At 37.4% G+C, this 17,607-nt stretch overlaps 1 protein-coding gene across 2 annotated transcripts in view; it reads left to right on the forward strand.

The window, feature by feature from the left end:
- Window positions 1-17,607, forward strand: part of WWOX (WW domain containing oxidoreductase) — a 532,897-nt gene that overhangs the window by 118,638 nt on the left and 396,652 nt on the right. For both annotated transcript variants that reach the window (XM_075161455.1, XM_075161454.1), the window contains exons 7-8: window positions 12,066-12,251; window positions 15,896-16,160. In XM_075161455.1, coding sequence (XP_075017556.1) covers window positions 12,066-12,251; window positions 15,896-16,160 — 451 coding nt within the window. The remainder of the gene's footprint in view (window positions 1-12,065; window positions 12,252-15,895; window positions 16,161-17,607) is intronic.

Genomic DNA, 17,607 nt, shown 5'->3' on the forward strand with positions numbered 1-17,607 from the left:
CCTTAATCAAATAACTTGTAGAGAAAAAAGAAATGCCTTCTTGAATGTGCTTGAGAATCTCAGAGATTCTGGAAAGTACACGAAGAATGAAGAAATGTCATCCTCTGCTCAGCAGGAATTTAACAGGGGCTGGTTGCATACAGAAAACAATGCAACAGAGGGAGCATTGAGAAAAACATAAATAATGAAAGGGAGGAAACAGTTAGTCTGGAAAGAAATATAAATTGGAGTAGTACTTAAGAGCTAAGAAGGCTTCCTAGAACGCTTCCTTGTTTGAAAGTAAAAATCAGATGATTCATCTTCAAGTTATCATGCTTCTAAGAGATTTGATAGGAGTCTTTTATTCCTGTTTGGATTTGTTAGGTGTTGCAGCCTTGTCCACAGATAAAATTTGGGCTCAGAGTATATAAACACTGGTAAAATATGCTGTATTCATATAAATATATTCTAGAAAATCCTTCATCCTCACAGGAGAAAATAATTTTTTTGTTTGCATTATCTGTACTCTTGAATTGATACAGCTGTTTCTCTTTCTGAGACTTTTTTTTATCCATGCAGTTTCAAATAAAGCTTTGGGGGAGAAGGGTTTTGCAGATTATTTCAGATCCTGCAGTTCTGTGATCGCAGCAGAATATAAACTTTCCTTATGAGCAGAACAGTGCTCTCCAGTTTTTCTTGCTCTCACAGTTACAAAGATTCTGTGGGCAGAATAAGCTAAACACGATAACTTAGTTGGATCTCCCAAAGTCGTCTTTGGGACAAGACAGAATAAAACAATATTGCTGTTTAATATTTGATCTACCTCTTACTTCATTGTAGCACAACCTGAACACAATGTGACTAACACACAAAATGGAAGTCTAACTTGGTGAAAGATAGGGCTGCAGGATTTACAGAGCAAATTCTTTAGAAAAAGACGGTTCGTTATGTTACAGTAATGGCAACTAATTTTAGGCTCTCATAGTTTGAAATGCAATGTTGTTATTCCTGTGATTTTTTAACTGTGATTTCTGGCTATCTTTTAGTATTCCTGGCTTGTTGTCTAGAGATACATTCCCCCCTAGATATTTCCACCGTGAGTGAATGACCTCCACCTTCCTTCCTTGTGAAGACAGTGCTAGTTTTAGGATGAGAGTAGGAAAAGAGGTCTCAGTGCACCTAAATGGCTGGATTTGTTCAAGTTACCTCTTTTATCTGTATCTAGTCTTTCCCCTCTGCTAGTTTCCAGCTCAGGCAGTTGATTGAATGTCTCTGTTATGGAAAATCAAATAAATGATCTGTTTATAATAATGTTCTGGGCTAAGATGGATTTGTCATTAGCTGATTTCTGTGCAGTTGGAAGAGGCTGACCAACCAATCTTTCATATTAGGCTTTTGGAACTAAAAAACACTGAATTGAATCTCCTCTTCATTGAGTGGGCACAATGTGAGGAATTATGGTTGGTATTAATCCACTTTATAGACAAAATGACTGCCCTCCTGTGATTGTATGCAACATAGCATTTAAATTTAGTCAGCATCAGTGTTTGATAGTTCAGGCTCTGTAGGATTTGGTATTTGTGTAGGAGTGTGGATTTGTGGATGTGATACTTTGGTATCTATTTCCCAGTTTAATCATCACATATTTGATTAAAACCTGCATACTTAAATTGGGGGCAGTACTAATGTTTCAGTTCTAAAATTTTCAAAATAGCTACCTGTTGTCAATATTTACAATCAGGGTATCATGGCTTTTGCCTGATCCTCAGCATAAGAACACTTCCATGATCAAAACGGTTAGCAGGCAGAAGTGAGCAGTAAAATTACAGCTGAAATTTTATGTGCATCTTTAGTTTTGTGTGGTGCACAGTGCCACTTGGTTTGAATTAAAGTTATCTTCAGCCAAACAGTAAGACATCAATTTAATGTTCTCAATATTCAAGGGAAAAAAGTGAAATTATCCTGAAAAATCTTGAATTACTTCAAAGATATAAAATAGTGTTTGCCAACAGCTACTACTTAGAATTTTCTGAATTGGTAGCAGCAATTCACAATTATGCAGGACTTCCATATGTAGATTTTCACTGCAGTTACTTTCCTATACTTTAGGAATTTTTTTGTGGTAAGAATTGGCATATGCTAACAGTTTATTCACTTATGCTGTGTGTAGAAATATGGAAAAGACAGCAGTTATGAATTATGATTCTCCATTTGGAACTTTAGTCTCTTCTTATTTCCCTAACCAGACCCAAAATGGAGAGGGCCAGATTTTCAGCTGGCCTCCTTAACTGAGACCTCAAACTCTATGAGTACATTCATTTTTCATGCTGCACGCAGAAGCGCTCTGAAACCTTGCGGGTGCAATTAAGATTTCAGAGCCTGCTGAAAATTCACTCCAGAATGCTGTTTTTCTGCATTTTCATGTATTATAACTGACATATTGCATGTGTGTTAGTTATTTTTTAATTCCAATTTAACCACAATTAAATCATAGACATTGAAATTCTATTCATACATATAAATACATACGTAAAAATGGGATCTGTTTATCAAGTTGTTGCATACATAACTAAAAAGATCCAGAAAAAATGAATATATGATTTAAACAAATTATTAATGATGCCATTATGCCAATATGCTTAACAGTTCTGTAATAGATGTATCTCTGTCAGAGATGATTGTTGCCACTGTGTATTGTCTTTCAAAATTTGAACATATTTTCTAACACTGTGCAAATCTGTTAACTCTTTGAGATTTATAGAAATACTTTTTGTGAATTAAAACTGGTAACAGTTAAGCTATTATATTTGTCTTCTCAACTTAGAATACAGTTGGCATTCTGACAGTGCCACCGAGGCACAAACTTCTGGACAACATTGTACATTTTGAGATATCAAAAAAAAAATCCACATTGAATTAAGTATTGAAACATGCATAGTTCAGAAGTTAGTGTTGCAGACAGCACGTATCTTAAATTTAAATAAGATCAAAGGCTGACTGCATTTGAAACATACATAATAATATTAGGGTGAAACTTTTTTTTCTCTTTGTGGTGGTACTGTGCCTTATTAAAGCCTAGGGATTGGCTTTCTGCATAAATATTTTTTCTTTTTCTTTTCTTTTTCTTCTTCCTTCTTTTTTTAAGCTCTCATACACAATTACCCCTTTGTGGTAGCATGTGTCAAGTCATGTGGATCCAAAACCTGTTTTCAGTATTTTTTAAATTAAAAGTCTCTCAAGCTTAACCCCTCCCCTCTTTTACTGGTGGCAGAGATCATGACGTTTTCACCAGATCACCATTCATTTCATCTGCTGTGTCATGGAAATATCTCCTGCCTCAAAACTTTTTTTTTTCTTTAAAGTAAAAGTCCATATTAATAAAGATAGGATTGACAGTTCACCATAATTTTACATATAGTTGCATCTGCAAAAATATTAAGTGTTTTTACATTACTAACAGAGAGATTTTGTTAGGTGTTTGTTACATAGTTTTATGACTATAACTGTGCCATCTAAAATTTGCGAACTTGCCACTTGTCTTTGGACACTGCCCTCTTTTCACTGTAACCTAATGAAGAAACCTTGATAACCCTCCAGTGGCTTTCTGCTTAGCACACTGTTTTTGTGGTTCCCATTTTGAGCCATGTGTCTAAGATGGCTCATAAAGTCTTGGGGCCATGTCTCCCTAAAAAATTTCCACAAGATGCACCAGCTGTGGAGGCTGTTTTGAGTATCTAAGGAAGTCAAATATGTATGACTTAATATGCCTGATTAAAATGTGTTCTGTTGCAAATAAAATAAGCATTTTGCAGCATTATAGCTTAATGAGTTTTAAGAAGATCTGTGTGTTTAATTGACATTGTCTTCTAAAAGTTCTGAAATATAAGGCAAGAGTAACTATTTAATTACATATACATTAAACTGTTTTTAGTCTATTTAGTTTAAGGCTTTCTATGGGAGATAATTAAAACACATGAAGACAGAGTCTTCTGGCACTTGGTATGGAAGCCTTACTGCTGACATTAGGCAGGCCATGCATATACCACATGTGTCTTAATCTTAGAATCCAAAAATTTGCGTTATAGTCTGAAAAGGTTGTATTTCTTCATTAGCTGTTCCCAAGGCACCAAAAATCCCAGAGGATGTCAAAGTACATTAATTTTTATCACAACATGGAATCTTTCAGGTCTGAATGGCAGCACACAGCTGCTAGGGGCTTTCTGAACTCTATTACAGCTCTATATATCTCTAGGCAAAACAGAGGAAGGAGTTGTCATTGGCAAGTGAAATGTTCAAAATGCATGAAGTGTTTTATTGTTTGAATGATCAACCGTGGTCCCGAAAACATTTTCCAAGGAGTTAGCTGTTTTTAATGGGAAATATCACAAACATGTAATAAAAGTAGTAATTGACCTTCCTTGTGAGTTGTAGCTTTCTTTTTTCTAACAAGTACTTACTGTGTACAAATGAAATTCGTATATTTAGAAGTACATGCAGAAACAACAAATCGTTCCATGGTTATTGCAAAAATGAATATTCCTTTACAGCTGGCTTATGTTTATTTGTAACTCCTTGTGTATATGTGTAAATAATGATTTGCTATTGGGATTTTGAAAAAGATGTATGTGTCCACTTTGAGGTAGTGAATGTCCTTAGGTGAGCTGCTGAATGAAAATTACCAGATTCTGGATATTTTCATTGCTGCTGTCTCCTAAGCATCAGGGAGATTTAAAACAAAACAAACCAAAATATCTTTGCAAGGCATGGCAAGGAATGAAACAAAGTGCTCCTCTTATTGTGCCAGGGCTTGAGAAAAGGAAGAGGATGCAGAATGGAAATGCTGAAAGGTTGACTGGATATAGAAATTAAGTTGCAGAGCCCTGTCCTATCCCTCTTCTACCCCAACCTGGCCCCAGGACTCTCAAAATCCATACGAATGGAGGGATACAGAACTAGCAAAGATGCAACACTGTGACAAAGGAAAACATCATTTCTTGGATGGATTTTGGTTTGAAATGTGGCTCTGAGGAGGCATTGAGGTGAGGGAAGAGCAGCACTGACATCTGTTAATGTCAATACCCTGAGTATACTGTGTGCTGTCAGTCAGAGGAAATTTAGGGTTAAATTATAGCTATACAAAAGGGAATTCAGAGCTATGGATAATGGGCCTGCAAAAGGTGAGAGAGTCCCTGGTATGAACCTAAGGATGAAACCCACCGCATGCTTGTGAAATATAATTCTCTGTCCTTCTCCCTCTTGCCTTGTAGTTATAAGTTAAAAAATACAAATACTAATCTTGACCCTCATTTTTAAGCAATAATTTGTTATCAAAAGAAAGTGATTTACTGATGTAATGATGCCAAATAAGAAAACGTAGATTAAAAAGTTCCTAATTTGTCAGATTTCTAGTATCACATACCATACTTGCAGTGTATAAATTAGCCAAGTGTGGAAGACATACCATGTCAACAAATTAAACCTCATCTCTGCTTTTCTTATTTTGTCTGTGGTCTTTGTGAAACTCATACTAGAGTGGAAGGAGAAATCCCAGCTTGGATCATTTTTGAGGGAAGGTGGTTTGGGCAGTGCAGGTTTTACTAAGGTCAGTTTGAGGGCAACATTACAAATGTTTAAAGTGTTAATGTTACATATTTAAAAATGTTAAATGTTTAAATGTTTCTTTATTTAATATTGGGTCTGAATTTCTCTTCGGAAGTTCAACTTTAAAATTTTCACAATAGTTGAAATTGCTTCTGCACCCCATTAAGAGGAAAAGTTGGCCTCTCAAACTCCTCTGTCCCCCTAGAGCTAAAATGACAGAATTTTTCTTCAAAGGAAGATAACTTATTAATTTCTGGAGGTGTAAGATGATACGGATTGTTTTGGTTGGGTTGTTTTCCCCCCTGTATGTGTAAGAAAACCTAATAAAAACCAGGACTAATGGATATTTTCTGTTTAGTTCTAAATCTGTTGAGACCCCGGTTTCTTCTCCAAACTTTTATGAAATTGTATACTGAACATTTTATAGAGGTAATGAATAATGATTGAGAGATGGTTGACCTATATGGCAGTATGCAGATGATATGTTATGAAGACATAGGGGCAGCTGCTCATAATAATTCCCATGTATTCGGTACGAAGGAAGAAGAAGAACAATTTCAGTCCACTCCCATTAATATCTTGGAAGTGGGGCAGAAGTATTTGCTGATCAACAGTGTCAAATCCTGCAAAGAAATCCAGTAGGATGAATTCAAGAGAATTTTCTGTGGTTCTAGGGTAGTCATCCCTCACAGCTCTAAGTCCGGTGTTAGTGGCTTGCCTTGAAATGAAGCCTGTCTGACAAGGATCCACAATTCTGTCAGCTGACAGGTGGCAATAGAGGGTATTTTTGCTGACTTTTCAGTCAATATTTTTAGAAGAAGGGAAGTTAGACACTGAGCATTCGTTTCCAAAATTCATTGAGTTAAGCAGTGCTTTTTTTTTTGTTTTGTTTTCATCAAACAAATAAATATTTTTGAGTCGATGTTAGATTATACACAGTTCTGAGATTTCCTGCTGCTGTCTGACTCCTAGTGATTTTCTCATTGCACAGTTTCCCATCAGTGCTGCTTGTAAAACAGAGGGATTTCTGGAGACGGTTGTTTAACTCACCCTTTTTCTGGAGAGCCATAAGCCTAGCCTGCATGTTGGTTATTTCCTTTGTGAATATAGGCATTCCTTCACAGAAGGACGTACCATTTTCTAACTTTGCGAGAAAGCAACATGGGTGTTCAGAGTTATGGGATGGAAAAGTTCAGTGGGCTGTGACTTTGCTTTTTTATGGAAGAGAAGTCACAACTCTCTGCCTTCTTTACTGGCCGTGACATAGGTCTACAGTTGCTTATGGGACTTTGGGGATATGGCGAGGCCTTTTCTGTTGAATTTCTGTGTAATTCCAAACAGTGTGAACTTTTCAAATCACTTGAGAAGTGCCCCAGATGGTGTGACATTCTGCTTCATGGGAAGATTTGAAAGTATTCCCTTTGCATAATTTCTGGTTAACTATTTCATTACATTTGAAATGGGAGAACACCAAAGCCAAGAACTCTGTTGACATTTTGGTAGTGTTTGTTTAACCTCCTAGTGCACAGGCTACATTTGTTGAAAAATATTATTCTTACCTTTGCAAATCATCAGTAATTAATTCCCTTGGAAATATCTACTGCTGCACACAGCCAGCTTGGGAGGCTGCTGACAGATCATAGTTTTACATCAGGTGCTAACAAATTGATTATTAAATTTCATAACTGATTTATAGCAACAACTTAATTTCTGTATCTCTCTAATGTATTCACTTACTGTATTTTCAAATAGTGCAGAGCAGTTGGATTGCTTTGTTGCTTCTAATGGTGAATTGAGCACAACATATAAGATCTGAATGACTTGCCCAGTGCAAGGGTTAGTGATGTATCACAGGCTTGTGAAGCGCACAAGATATTAGATGGTTTTCAGCTGAGATATTCACAATTAAGAATGTCCTTGTTAATTCTACATGTTTTTTAACTTTCACTAAATTGTAGCTATACTTACCAGCACGGTGAGAGTTTTCTGGAATTGCTGTATAGCTTGCAGTTAAAGCAGTGTATTCTCAAGCCTCAGTCATGCTGTGAAGGATAAGAAACAGTTGCTACATGCTATGATGGAGCAGCTTATGTTCAAGTCCCAGTGCATACTTAAATTGTAATGGTAGACCACGTTAGCTCACTTGGTGTGATGTAAGTCACTGACTGAAGACATTTTAAGGAGACGTAGGGGTAAATTTTCAAAACACTCTGCAAGGTTTTAACTATACAGTGTTTCCAGAAATATCAAATAGGCATCATGGTTAGAGGGAGCAGCTTGGTAATGTCGATACCAGGAGTAAACACTAAAGAAAATTTTCCTTTGCTGCTGACATTTTTTGTTGGCCTTAGGTGTGCCTTTGATGTAGAAGTACAAACTATTTTGAACTGAAGGGGGATTTTTTTTTTCCTTGGGCTCAGGAGGAAGCCTAACATAGATTGCAGCAATGTTTTTAATGAACTTGTGAAATCAAGGTCATAATTCTGCTATCATTTAAAAATACTCCTGTCATAAAGCAAAGCTGTAGTGCCAGATGTGTGGTGTGAATTGTCATGTATCTTAAAAATTTTGTACCTGCATAATGATACGTTCAGTGATATAGAGCTCTGCACCATTGAGATTAGATTCTGTCATCTGTGGCTGGAATTCATAACTATATGGTGGCTGTGACACAGGTAATCTTATTCATTTCCTGGTGTGTAAATGTCCAAATGTACATGACAGTTTTCAGTAACTAGACCTTTGTTAGCAGTCTGACGGGAGACACCAATAGTTTAATGGACATGGATCCAAATCAGAGTGGTGGTTCTTTCTGAACTGGAATGAAGCACAACAGCAGTATCTGTTGATACAACCCTTCAGGTTTCTTTTCTGTGGTGTTTTCTAGAGAAATCAGTTTTTAACCATTTAATACCACTAATGCTAATTAAAAATAAAGGAATTCTAAAATGGAATCCGATATTACCTTTTCAGTATGATATTAGTTTAAAATAACTCTGTATTTATTTTTATATTTCTTCACAGATTTTTCTAATCGAATATTGTAAATACTCTTAACTTTACAGACTCTTTAATTTTAATTGCTTTTACTTTAAAAAATTAGAACAACATGTTGTTTGAAAAATACAAATCTCATTAAAAGGACTGAAGCATAATTTTATTTCTTTTATAAAACCCAATTAAATGCCCTGACAATTTAAAAGTGGCTACATTTTATAGTTTTATAATTCTAGAATCATCTTTTTAATTACTTGAGCTGACAAATTTAGGTATAGAGTGCATATTTTGCCTCTGGTAGTTATTGCGTAATTAGTATTAATGAAGGATACTACAATTTGGATAGGTGGAATATAGTTTTGGTTCCTTTTTGTCTTACTGTGGTCTGTTACTTCATAGTACATATAACAATTATCAAATAGAATTATGGTATTTTTAAAAAGTGCCATGTTTGCTTTTGCAGGGAGTGGCTATGGTAGTTTTTGTATTACTGCTGTACTCATGTACTTCAGTTCTCATACAGGAGGCTCTTATACCAAAAATTGCATCTATGTTGAAGAAACTTGCTCCTTTTTCCCAGCAGATTTACACATCTGTAAATTAATTCTTGCTAGAGCTTTTCATAAACTTTCAGAAGAGATGATGAATCATCCAAAGTTTCCACATATGCACTCTCAAGTTTCATGAGGCTTTGTTTTCCTCTTGACAGATGCATCTCGAACAGGCAAAATGAACTCGGGTTTAAAACGTTTTGATAAAATATGCCTCAAAAGATCGGGTACCTTTTAAAAAATATGATCCTGCATGTCTTAGTAAATAGTCTGCTTGTGCTGTGTTGAGTGACTGCAAAGATGAAAAAAAGAACTGCGCTTTTTGCAAGTTGGTTTGAACAGAAAGAGAGAACCTTGCCTTTGAAAGGACAGTCCCTCTTTATCTTCAGTTTCTTTTGCAGGTGTAGTATGTATGTGAAATATTATGTGTATAAGTGTCACTGACCAAAAGGCAAATCAGAAATTCAGCACTTCAGAAAACGAGCTTCCCAAAGTACGCAGAAATTTCATACTGCTTCTGAAGCTTTTTGTTAAAATTTTCCAAGTTGGCACAGGTACAGATATTAGATTGTTAACTTCTTATTAAAGCAGACTACATTGGTAACTTCCCAGTGGGCTTGAAGTTGAAATTTATTTCAATAAGGAAGTACAGCCTACTGTTTATGTTGATGATTACACAGGTCTTTCAGTATTCAGCTGAAGTGCATTTGATTCCCCCAGAAATGCTTTTTTGAAAACTGGGCTATCAAAATCTGGGGCTTTCAAACGTGCCTGAAGGAATCTAATTACTTAGGTTTGTTTGACAGCCTGGGGTTTCGTGTTTCACATTCTTTTCCAGAATTCCTTTTGCAGATGCTCAGAGTTGAAGTATGTGTGTCCTTCCACCACATAGGAAAATGATCTGACTCTGGGTCTCCTGTCATCTTTTGTGTGTAGGGCTGTGAGGAAGTACTTAAAAAGAACAGAAGGCAAGCAGCTATTTTTCCTAGTTGTGCTTCATTTATTATCTTCAGAATTAGAGTTTATGTTGGGTGGTTGATTTTGTATCATGGGATTTGGCCAATTGCAGAAAAGACATAATAGCCTGGAACAGGCTAAACAAAGAAATGTGACAGATCTTAATATTGTGGTGTTAGGACATCACAGGTATTAGCGCACGGTTAGTGCAGGAGTGAAAGGTGTTTGTTTGACGGTCATTATTTTGTGTGACCTTTCCTATTTAATTATATCAGCGCCAGGGATGCCAGATGCAGACTCTCAAGCCTAAGGTTTTCAGCTCAGGTACGCTTGCTGAGGTCTGCTGCGTCAGACTGACTCAAGGACAAGAATACACTATCGGTGCCAAGGTTTCCTTAGAGGTGAAACAACCTAGCAAATTGTAGATCCATCTGAGGTCTGAGAACCAGAGTCTTTGCTGTGTTTCATAAGGGTCTGAAAAAAGACAAGAAAGAACAGAAAGGGTGTTTGTCCTTGATCTTGCTGTGGAGGTTGGGAAGGCTGCAAGGTGTGTAGCATCCTGAGATTACAGTGGAGACGTCAAGGAATTTGAAGTTTTCTGGACCGGATTTTTAAATGAGAGAGGTATGTGACAGTCCAGGTTCTTTTCTAGCTTAGTTTGGTAGAATCTTAGCCTTTGCAAAGCAAATCAGGAATGCTTCATTTCAAGTTCCTTCATCGTGGCATTTCTATTTAAACTGGGTTAGCTGAGTTCAGTGAGGAAGGATTCTGTCTCAAGGATCTCATATGTGTTGTGTGCAATTTTTCCACCAAAGATTACAGCTTCTGGAGGATGTTTTTATTTTCCAACTCAGTCTTTATCAACTTGTATTTTTTTAACAGCATACTTCACAAGCTGCAGAAGTATAAAACGTGGGCGTATGCCTTGCTGCATTGTGGCTTTATTTCTTAATCACTTTTCCCCTACCAGTTGTGCAGATGTCATGAGTAGATATGTACCCCACATAAGAAAGTGATAGGAGTGGCTCCCCCTTAGGAAAAGTTTCTTTTCTAAATGTTCCAGAAGGAGACTGTTTCCTGACCAGCAACTGGGAGAACTGAGGTATTTCTGGTGACCTGCCCATGCATGTCAGCCATCCATCCGCTGGTCACTATTGTTGTAAATGTTCAGGACATACGGAGTTTGCTATGGTCCTGTTGGTTCTCGACATGCAAAGTGTTACCGTTCTACTTTGTATTTTTGAAGAAAGTGGAAAAGCTGTGTGGTCTTGCTCTGGTAGGCATCTTGAGATGACATGTTATGGTGAGCTAATTTATTAAAGTAGATTTGGATAGTGAGAAAGAAAACAAAAATTAGAATGATACCTTCTTCTCCCTCGTCCCCCCCGCCCTTTCCCCAGGCTCAACTTCACTCCTTCATCCCAACTCCTGTGAGCGGGGCAGGGGGATGGGGAGTTGTGGTCAGTACCTAACAGCTCCCCTCTGCTGCTCCTTCCTCCCCGTGCTTCTCCTCTGCTGCAGCACTGGGCCCTCTCCACAGGCTGCGGCCCTCCAGCATCACCTGCCCCAGCATGGGCTCTCCCCGGGCTGCAGGGAATTCCCTGCTCTGGCACCTGGAGCTCCTCCTCCCCCTCCTCCTCCTCTCACCGTGCTGTTCACGCTGCTGTTTTCCACGTTTTTCCCCGCACTCCCCTCTGCCGTGTGGCGTTTTGCCCTGTCTTGCACAGGCTTTCCCAGAGGTGCCACCAGCGCTGAGGGGCCCAGCTGTGCCCTGTGGTGGGGCCGCGGCGGAACCGCCCGGAACCGGTACGGGGCAGCTCCTTCTGACAGAAACCACCCTGCAGCCGCGCCGCTGCCGAAGCCTTCACACCTACACCCAAGACACACCTTGGCCCAGTTCACACAGGAATGTAATTACATGTATTTCTTTGAGATTTCTTTTTCCCGGTTCGATTTTATTCAATACTTCTGACTATTCAGGCCTCTTCACATACTGATCTGCAACGCTGCCGTGTTTGGAGCTCCCTGGTGCTTGACGGAGGATGACCTGGAGTCCACCTTCCAGGTGAACCACTTGGGACACTTCTATCTTGTCCAGCTTCTGGAAGATGTTTTACGCCGGTCATCCCCTGCTAGGGTTGTGATGGTGTCCTCCGAATCACACAGGTTGGTGAACGTTACCTTTGATTTAGCTGAACTCTGCAACCCTTAGGGCATAAAACGGTTATGGCAGAACTGCAAAAGTTTTTGCAAATGACAGGTCTTACTCTAAAGCATTTGCGTTTGAATAATATTTTTAAAAATAGAAGCATTACTAATGCCTGTGGATGTTACTGGGTTTGGCTCTGCTGCTGGATAAAGTGTGTTCTAGTCTTCTAACAGTATGTAGGTTTTTTTTTGATCATTCTTTGTATGAATGCAGATTTTTGCCGCATTTCAGACCACTCATTGATTTTGCGAGGAGATGGAATAATAATTGATTAAATCTGAATGGCATGACCTATATTGATTTGTCATTCAACAACTTCAACATCTTACCAAGAAGAATGTGCAGTTATTTTAGCAGGAGAAACAATGCAATTAAAAACTGCTAGATGAAATCCAATTGTTTTATAATGAGAAATTAGGGAATTCAATGCAGACATTAGCTGTATAATTGTAAAATGGGAAGTAGTGTAGTTAATACATATTAGAAATCTGGCCATGCCTCTTTTGGTGATTTTTTTTAATTAAAATGTTAGATGCTCGTCTTTTCTACTGCAAGGAGAAGTACAGTTGGCAAAAAAGACGTTGATAAGGTTTGCCTTATTTCAGACATGCCTGTGGTGTTTGTGTTAAATAAAATCCGTCTTTTCAGTTATTAAATAAAGTTCCTTGTGCAAAATGCATGCCCCAATTCTGAATTTTAGTGGGCACAAACCACTTACTGCCTTCTGATTTAGCTCTGGGACTGCAGGATTAGACCTATAATGTCCAGCTTTAAACATAACTGTTGATTTCTATTTCACTTTTGGCTGTATGTAACAGCTCTAGCAAACCAAAACGAAGAATGTGTGAGTGGTTTTTTTTTTTTTTCCCCCCCACCTTCATATTTCTGAAATGTTTTAGTGACCCAGAATGAAGCTTATTTTTTTAATCATGTTTCCATAAAATGTAACCCCAGGGACCTGGTAGAGAGAGACCAGCCAAGGGTCGGGCTGAAACCTTTATCACTTCCAAACACAGGGGCTTATGGTATAAATGACACACTGCAGATAGATTTACTTTTACCATTTTAAATTTATGATGGCTGAAATGAAAGGAAGCAATAGAAAATGCCTGTAATAATCCTCCCCGGTGTTAAAAGACATGAAATGTCTAGTAATTAGGTGGTAACAAAATCTGGACATCCTTATCTTTGCAAATCACACCAGGTTTGTGAAAGCAAGTAGCAGAGTCCTGTTAGGAGTGAGGGAGGCTACTGCGGGGCAGGCAAGATAGCTCTAGAAATAAATCTGCCACCTCCAATCACTTGCCAGATGTGGAGGGCACAACGGGATACGTATAAATGAGCTGTTATTTAATGGGAGATTATGTTGAATTGTCAGCTGCTTGTTCCCCTTCGTAAGTTTGTATCTCTGATAGTATTTTAAATGACATCTTTGTTTTTCACTGTATTAAGTGCTATGTGTAACTAGAGCTCACATCTCTGGACATCTTTATCTGTGTTTTCGAAAACATTTTTTAAAGTGCTCATTGCTAACTCAGTAAGATCAGCCAAGGTTTAGAAAAGCCCATCAAAAAATAAGTAAAAGTCTATGTTTGAATAAAATAATAAATGCAACTAGTAAATTTCCCTTTTTCTAAGAGGTCCAATTCATGTATTATGGCATATCTTAACACTTAAACCGATCATTATTGTAAATAACTCTGCTTTTTCCCCCCAATCTGTTTAATGGCAAGAAGTTGATGTAAGGAGTTAGTTTAGACATTAGGTATTATTGGGTAGTAGTACTTTCTGACCTACTTGAGAACTCTGAGCCTTAAACTATGTTGTAAAACAGAAGTGTTGGTATCTAATTACTTCCATAAACCTTGGCTGGATCTTTTCGCTGGAGTCAAGACCCCCTGTTAGGGGAAAAATAAAGTCCCATGTTTGCAGAAAATATTATACTAGACTGCTCCAAGGCAAAATATTTATTTGCCTCTCTGGTTCTTCGTTCGTTCCTAGTTACTTCTCTGGATTCAGCACAAATGAATTCTGTTTAAATTAAGCTTTTGGGTACTTTAAGCACATCATATTAAAATCAGAATAATAAGTAGGTTGACTTTCCTTCTGTCTTTATTTCTGTGTTGTTAATTTGATTGCACAGCCCTTATCCTACTGAATTCAATGAGATTGCCAACATAAGTAAGATTGACTCACATAAGCACACTTGCAGGACTGGACTCAAAATATGCCACCGTGTTTCCATTATACAGTATACACAAAGTATTTTATTTATAGATTATTTTTGGTGTCATAAATGATTACTTGAGGAATGAATATAGGAAATTCCTCCAGAATAGTCCTGTTAATTTCAGAAATGTATTTTATCTAACCAAAAATTATGAAAGAGAAATTTGAAGGACTAATTCTGCAAGATACAGAACATCCTGGATTCCTCTTGAGTTCAAATACTGTAGTTGCTTTTCTGAGTGTTTTATAATTCTGCTCACAGAATGAATGCAGAAATTCCAGCTGACCTCTTCATTTCTGGGCATGAGATGCAAAATTAGTAAAGATATTTTAAAACATTTTTCTAGTGTGTACGATAATTATGTTTATCCCTGGTCTCCCCAGCTGATTCTGAAAACTATGAGTATTAAAAACAGCTTGCTAAATCTTTTCTATTTTTAGTAGCTCTTCTGAATGAAACATAGTTCTGTAACTAAATGTAGTATTATTTTCTAATATTAAGATATACCAGTAAATTGATAAATCAAATTGTAAGAATTGGGGGGGAAAATGCTTTATGGAAACTTCCTTTTCTTCGTCTAAATGTCTTTAGAACATTCACTACTTTGTTATTAAAAAAAAAAAAAAAAGGGAAAGAAACAAACAGCTGGTGTTTAATGACTCTGTCAGACCCAATTAAAAAACATCAACTAGTTACTTTGATTTGTATTCAGCCATGCCATGGGTATACTTAAAAACATTATACTCTGCCAGAACTCATTTTGGCTTTGTTTACATTTATCTTTTAAACATATAAGACTATTGATGGCAAGTTACCAAGGTTATAACCCCTTTATATTCATCAATTTTTAATCTAAAAAAGAGTCTAAGAGGCAGTGAGACTCATCCATAGTTACTTGAACACTTAAATGAAAGTGTGCAGTATGTGAACACTGGATGAAATAATCGGGAAGGGAAGAAGGGGAAATGAAAGGATGCTGGTTTTCTCTGCTTCTAATACAGAGTTATTTTATCCTACGTTATTTCCTCCAAGTCGATTGTGCTTTCATGGATCTATGGCAAAATACTTTTTTGGATTTAAAATAAAGTGTTTTGTAAGTTATATACGCTGCCTTTAAATCATTAAAGCCTTTTTTGACTTGTTTTTATTTATCATTTGCTTTTGCTTATTATTCAATAATTTTACTGCCATATTATATAGGACTATTCCTTGGGTCTCAGGCAATTTCCAGTAGATGCTTTCAACTGCTAAATAAGCTGTTGTTTTATGTTGGTTTTGGCCAAGTTCTACTCTGTTGTCTACATTTTATGTTGTTCTTAATGAGAGCGAAATTAACTCTGGGGTATTTAAGGCATATTTACTGTTTTTTAGATTTACAGAAATTAAAGACTCCTCTGGAAAACTTGATTTCAACCTGCTTTCTCCATCTAAGAAGGAGTATTGGGCTATGTTGGCCTACAATCGTTCCAAGCTTTGCAATATACTGTTTTCCAACGAGCTGAACCGACGCCTTTCTCCCCATGGGGTGACGTCTAATTCAGTCCATCCTGGAAATATGATTTACTCCTCTATTCATCGTAACTGGTGGGTGTATACCCTGCTGTTTACCTTGGCTCGACCTTTCACCAAATCCATGGTAAGTGAATGACTTACAGTATTTTACACACCTTCATTTTCCAAATCAGGGGAATGAAGTTATAAAAACCCAGATGTATGTATCTGCTTTGACCTATTGCCTTTTATAACTATGACCCAGATTTTAATGACAAGCATCGTGCCAAGATAGCACTCTAGAAGAGGATTCTTCAACCATTTTAGATTATTTTTGTAAATCTTCAGTAAAGGTACCTTGTTAGATGGAGTGCATGACTTCCTTGTTTGAATATATGATTTGCACTGTGATTAAGGTAGTTGTACATCTTAGGTGTGGGATAGTTTAGAGTTATTTCTGTGCTCAGTATACATAAAACATAAAAAAAATTGCTTTGGTTTTTAAGTGGAATATGCTTGACTGCATTTTTTATGTAAACAGATGCCCTAGTTAGAAAAGATACTACAGACATTATTAATGGCTGAGGGAAAGTGCTTTCAGTGGTAAAAGCACCTTCATTCATATTTAAAAAAAAAAACCAACAACCCAACAATTTTCTTGATTCTTACAAAGCACTGAAGGCAATGGGTGTTTTCTCTTTGTCTCCATTGGACTTTGGACTGGGACCATGACATAATGAAAGGCTATGCAGTTCTTTCATAACCAACATTGTGAGGCTTCATTATATAAGAATTTGCAGCATCTCCAGCGCATGGAGGGGTTACTTTTATCCCTTGAACCTCTGACCCAGGTTATTTATAAGGAGTCTGAAGTCCTTTTTTAGGCAGAGGATGACTTTTACTTCATTGAGAACTGGCTTCCTTTAACCTTACGGACTGTTTCGTATCCCTTATTCACTGACAAAGAAGGGTATTCCCAAAAGGGGAGCAGAGAGAGGGAGTCTCCCTTGAATGTTTGCAGCTACGAATCAGGGAAATGAAAAGATTCATACTCCTGCAGAACTCATCTAGCCACGGCAATTTGTTCAAGTCCAAACCAGGCCCCTTTTGCAGAAGACTTCGCAACTGACAAGAGTGGTTATGGTGTAACATAACTTACTGTTTCCCTAAGCTGGCGATACAGACCAAATTAATTGGTTTTATTTGAAAAAGAGCAGTGAAGGAATTGTTGAGACAGAAGGATCCATCCTTAAGTAGCTTAATCTACTGCATACCCTATAGTAGCTGAGCAAATCAGTGATTGAACTTGTATGTATAGCTGCAAAAAAGTTTGCTTGTACATTTCATTATCGTTGAGATAATGAAACTAATCTTAATTTATACTGGGTTAATGTAAGTGGAAGACACATCTTATAGTGTTTAAAACTCTGCTTAAGTGTCCAAAAATGAACAGCTTCTTGAACAGTACTGGATCTTCAGTAAGACCCGTGGAGCAAAAATACAAACACTCTAGTGTGGTGTACTGACAGCGTGTCAGTCAGGAGGGTCTTCACACCTCTAACCTCTGCCTGCAGTTTGCAGCCTGTACATAT

This window comes from Calonectris borealis, chromosome 12, assembly GCF_964195595.1.
Source record: "Calonectris borealis chromosome 12, bCalBor7.hap1.2, whole genome shotgun sequence".
NCBI lineage: Eukaryota > Metazoa > Chordata > Aves > Procellariiformes > Procellariidae > Calonectris > Calonectris borealis.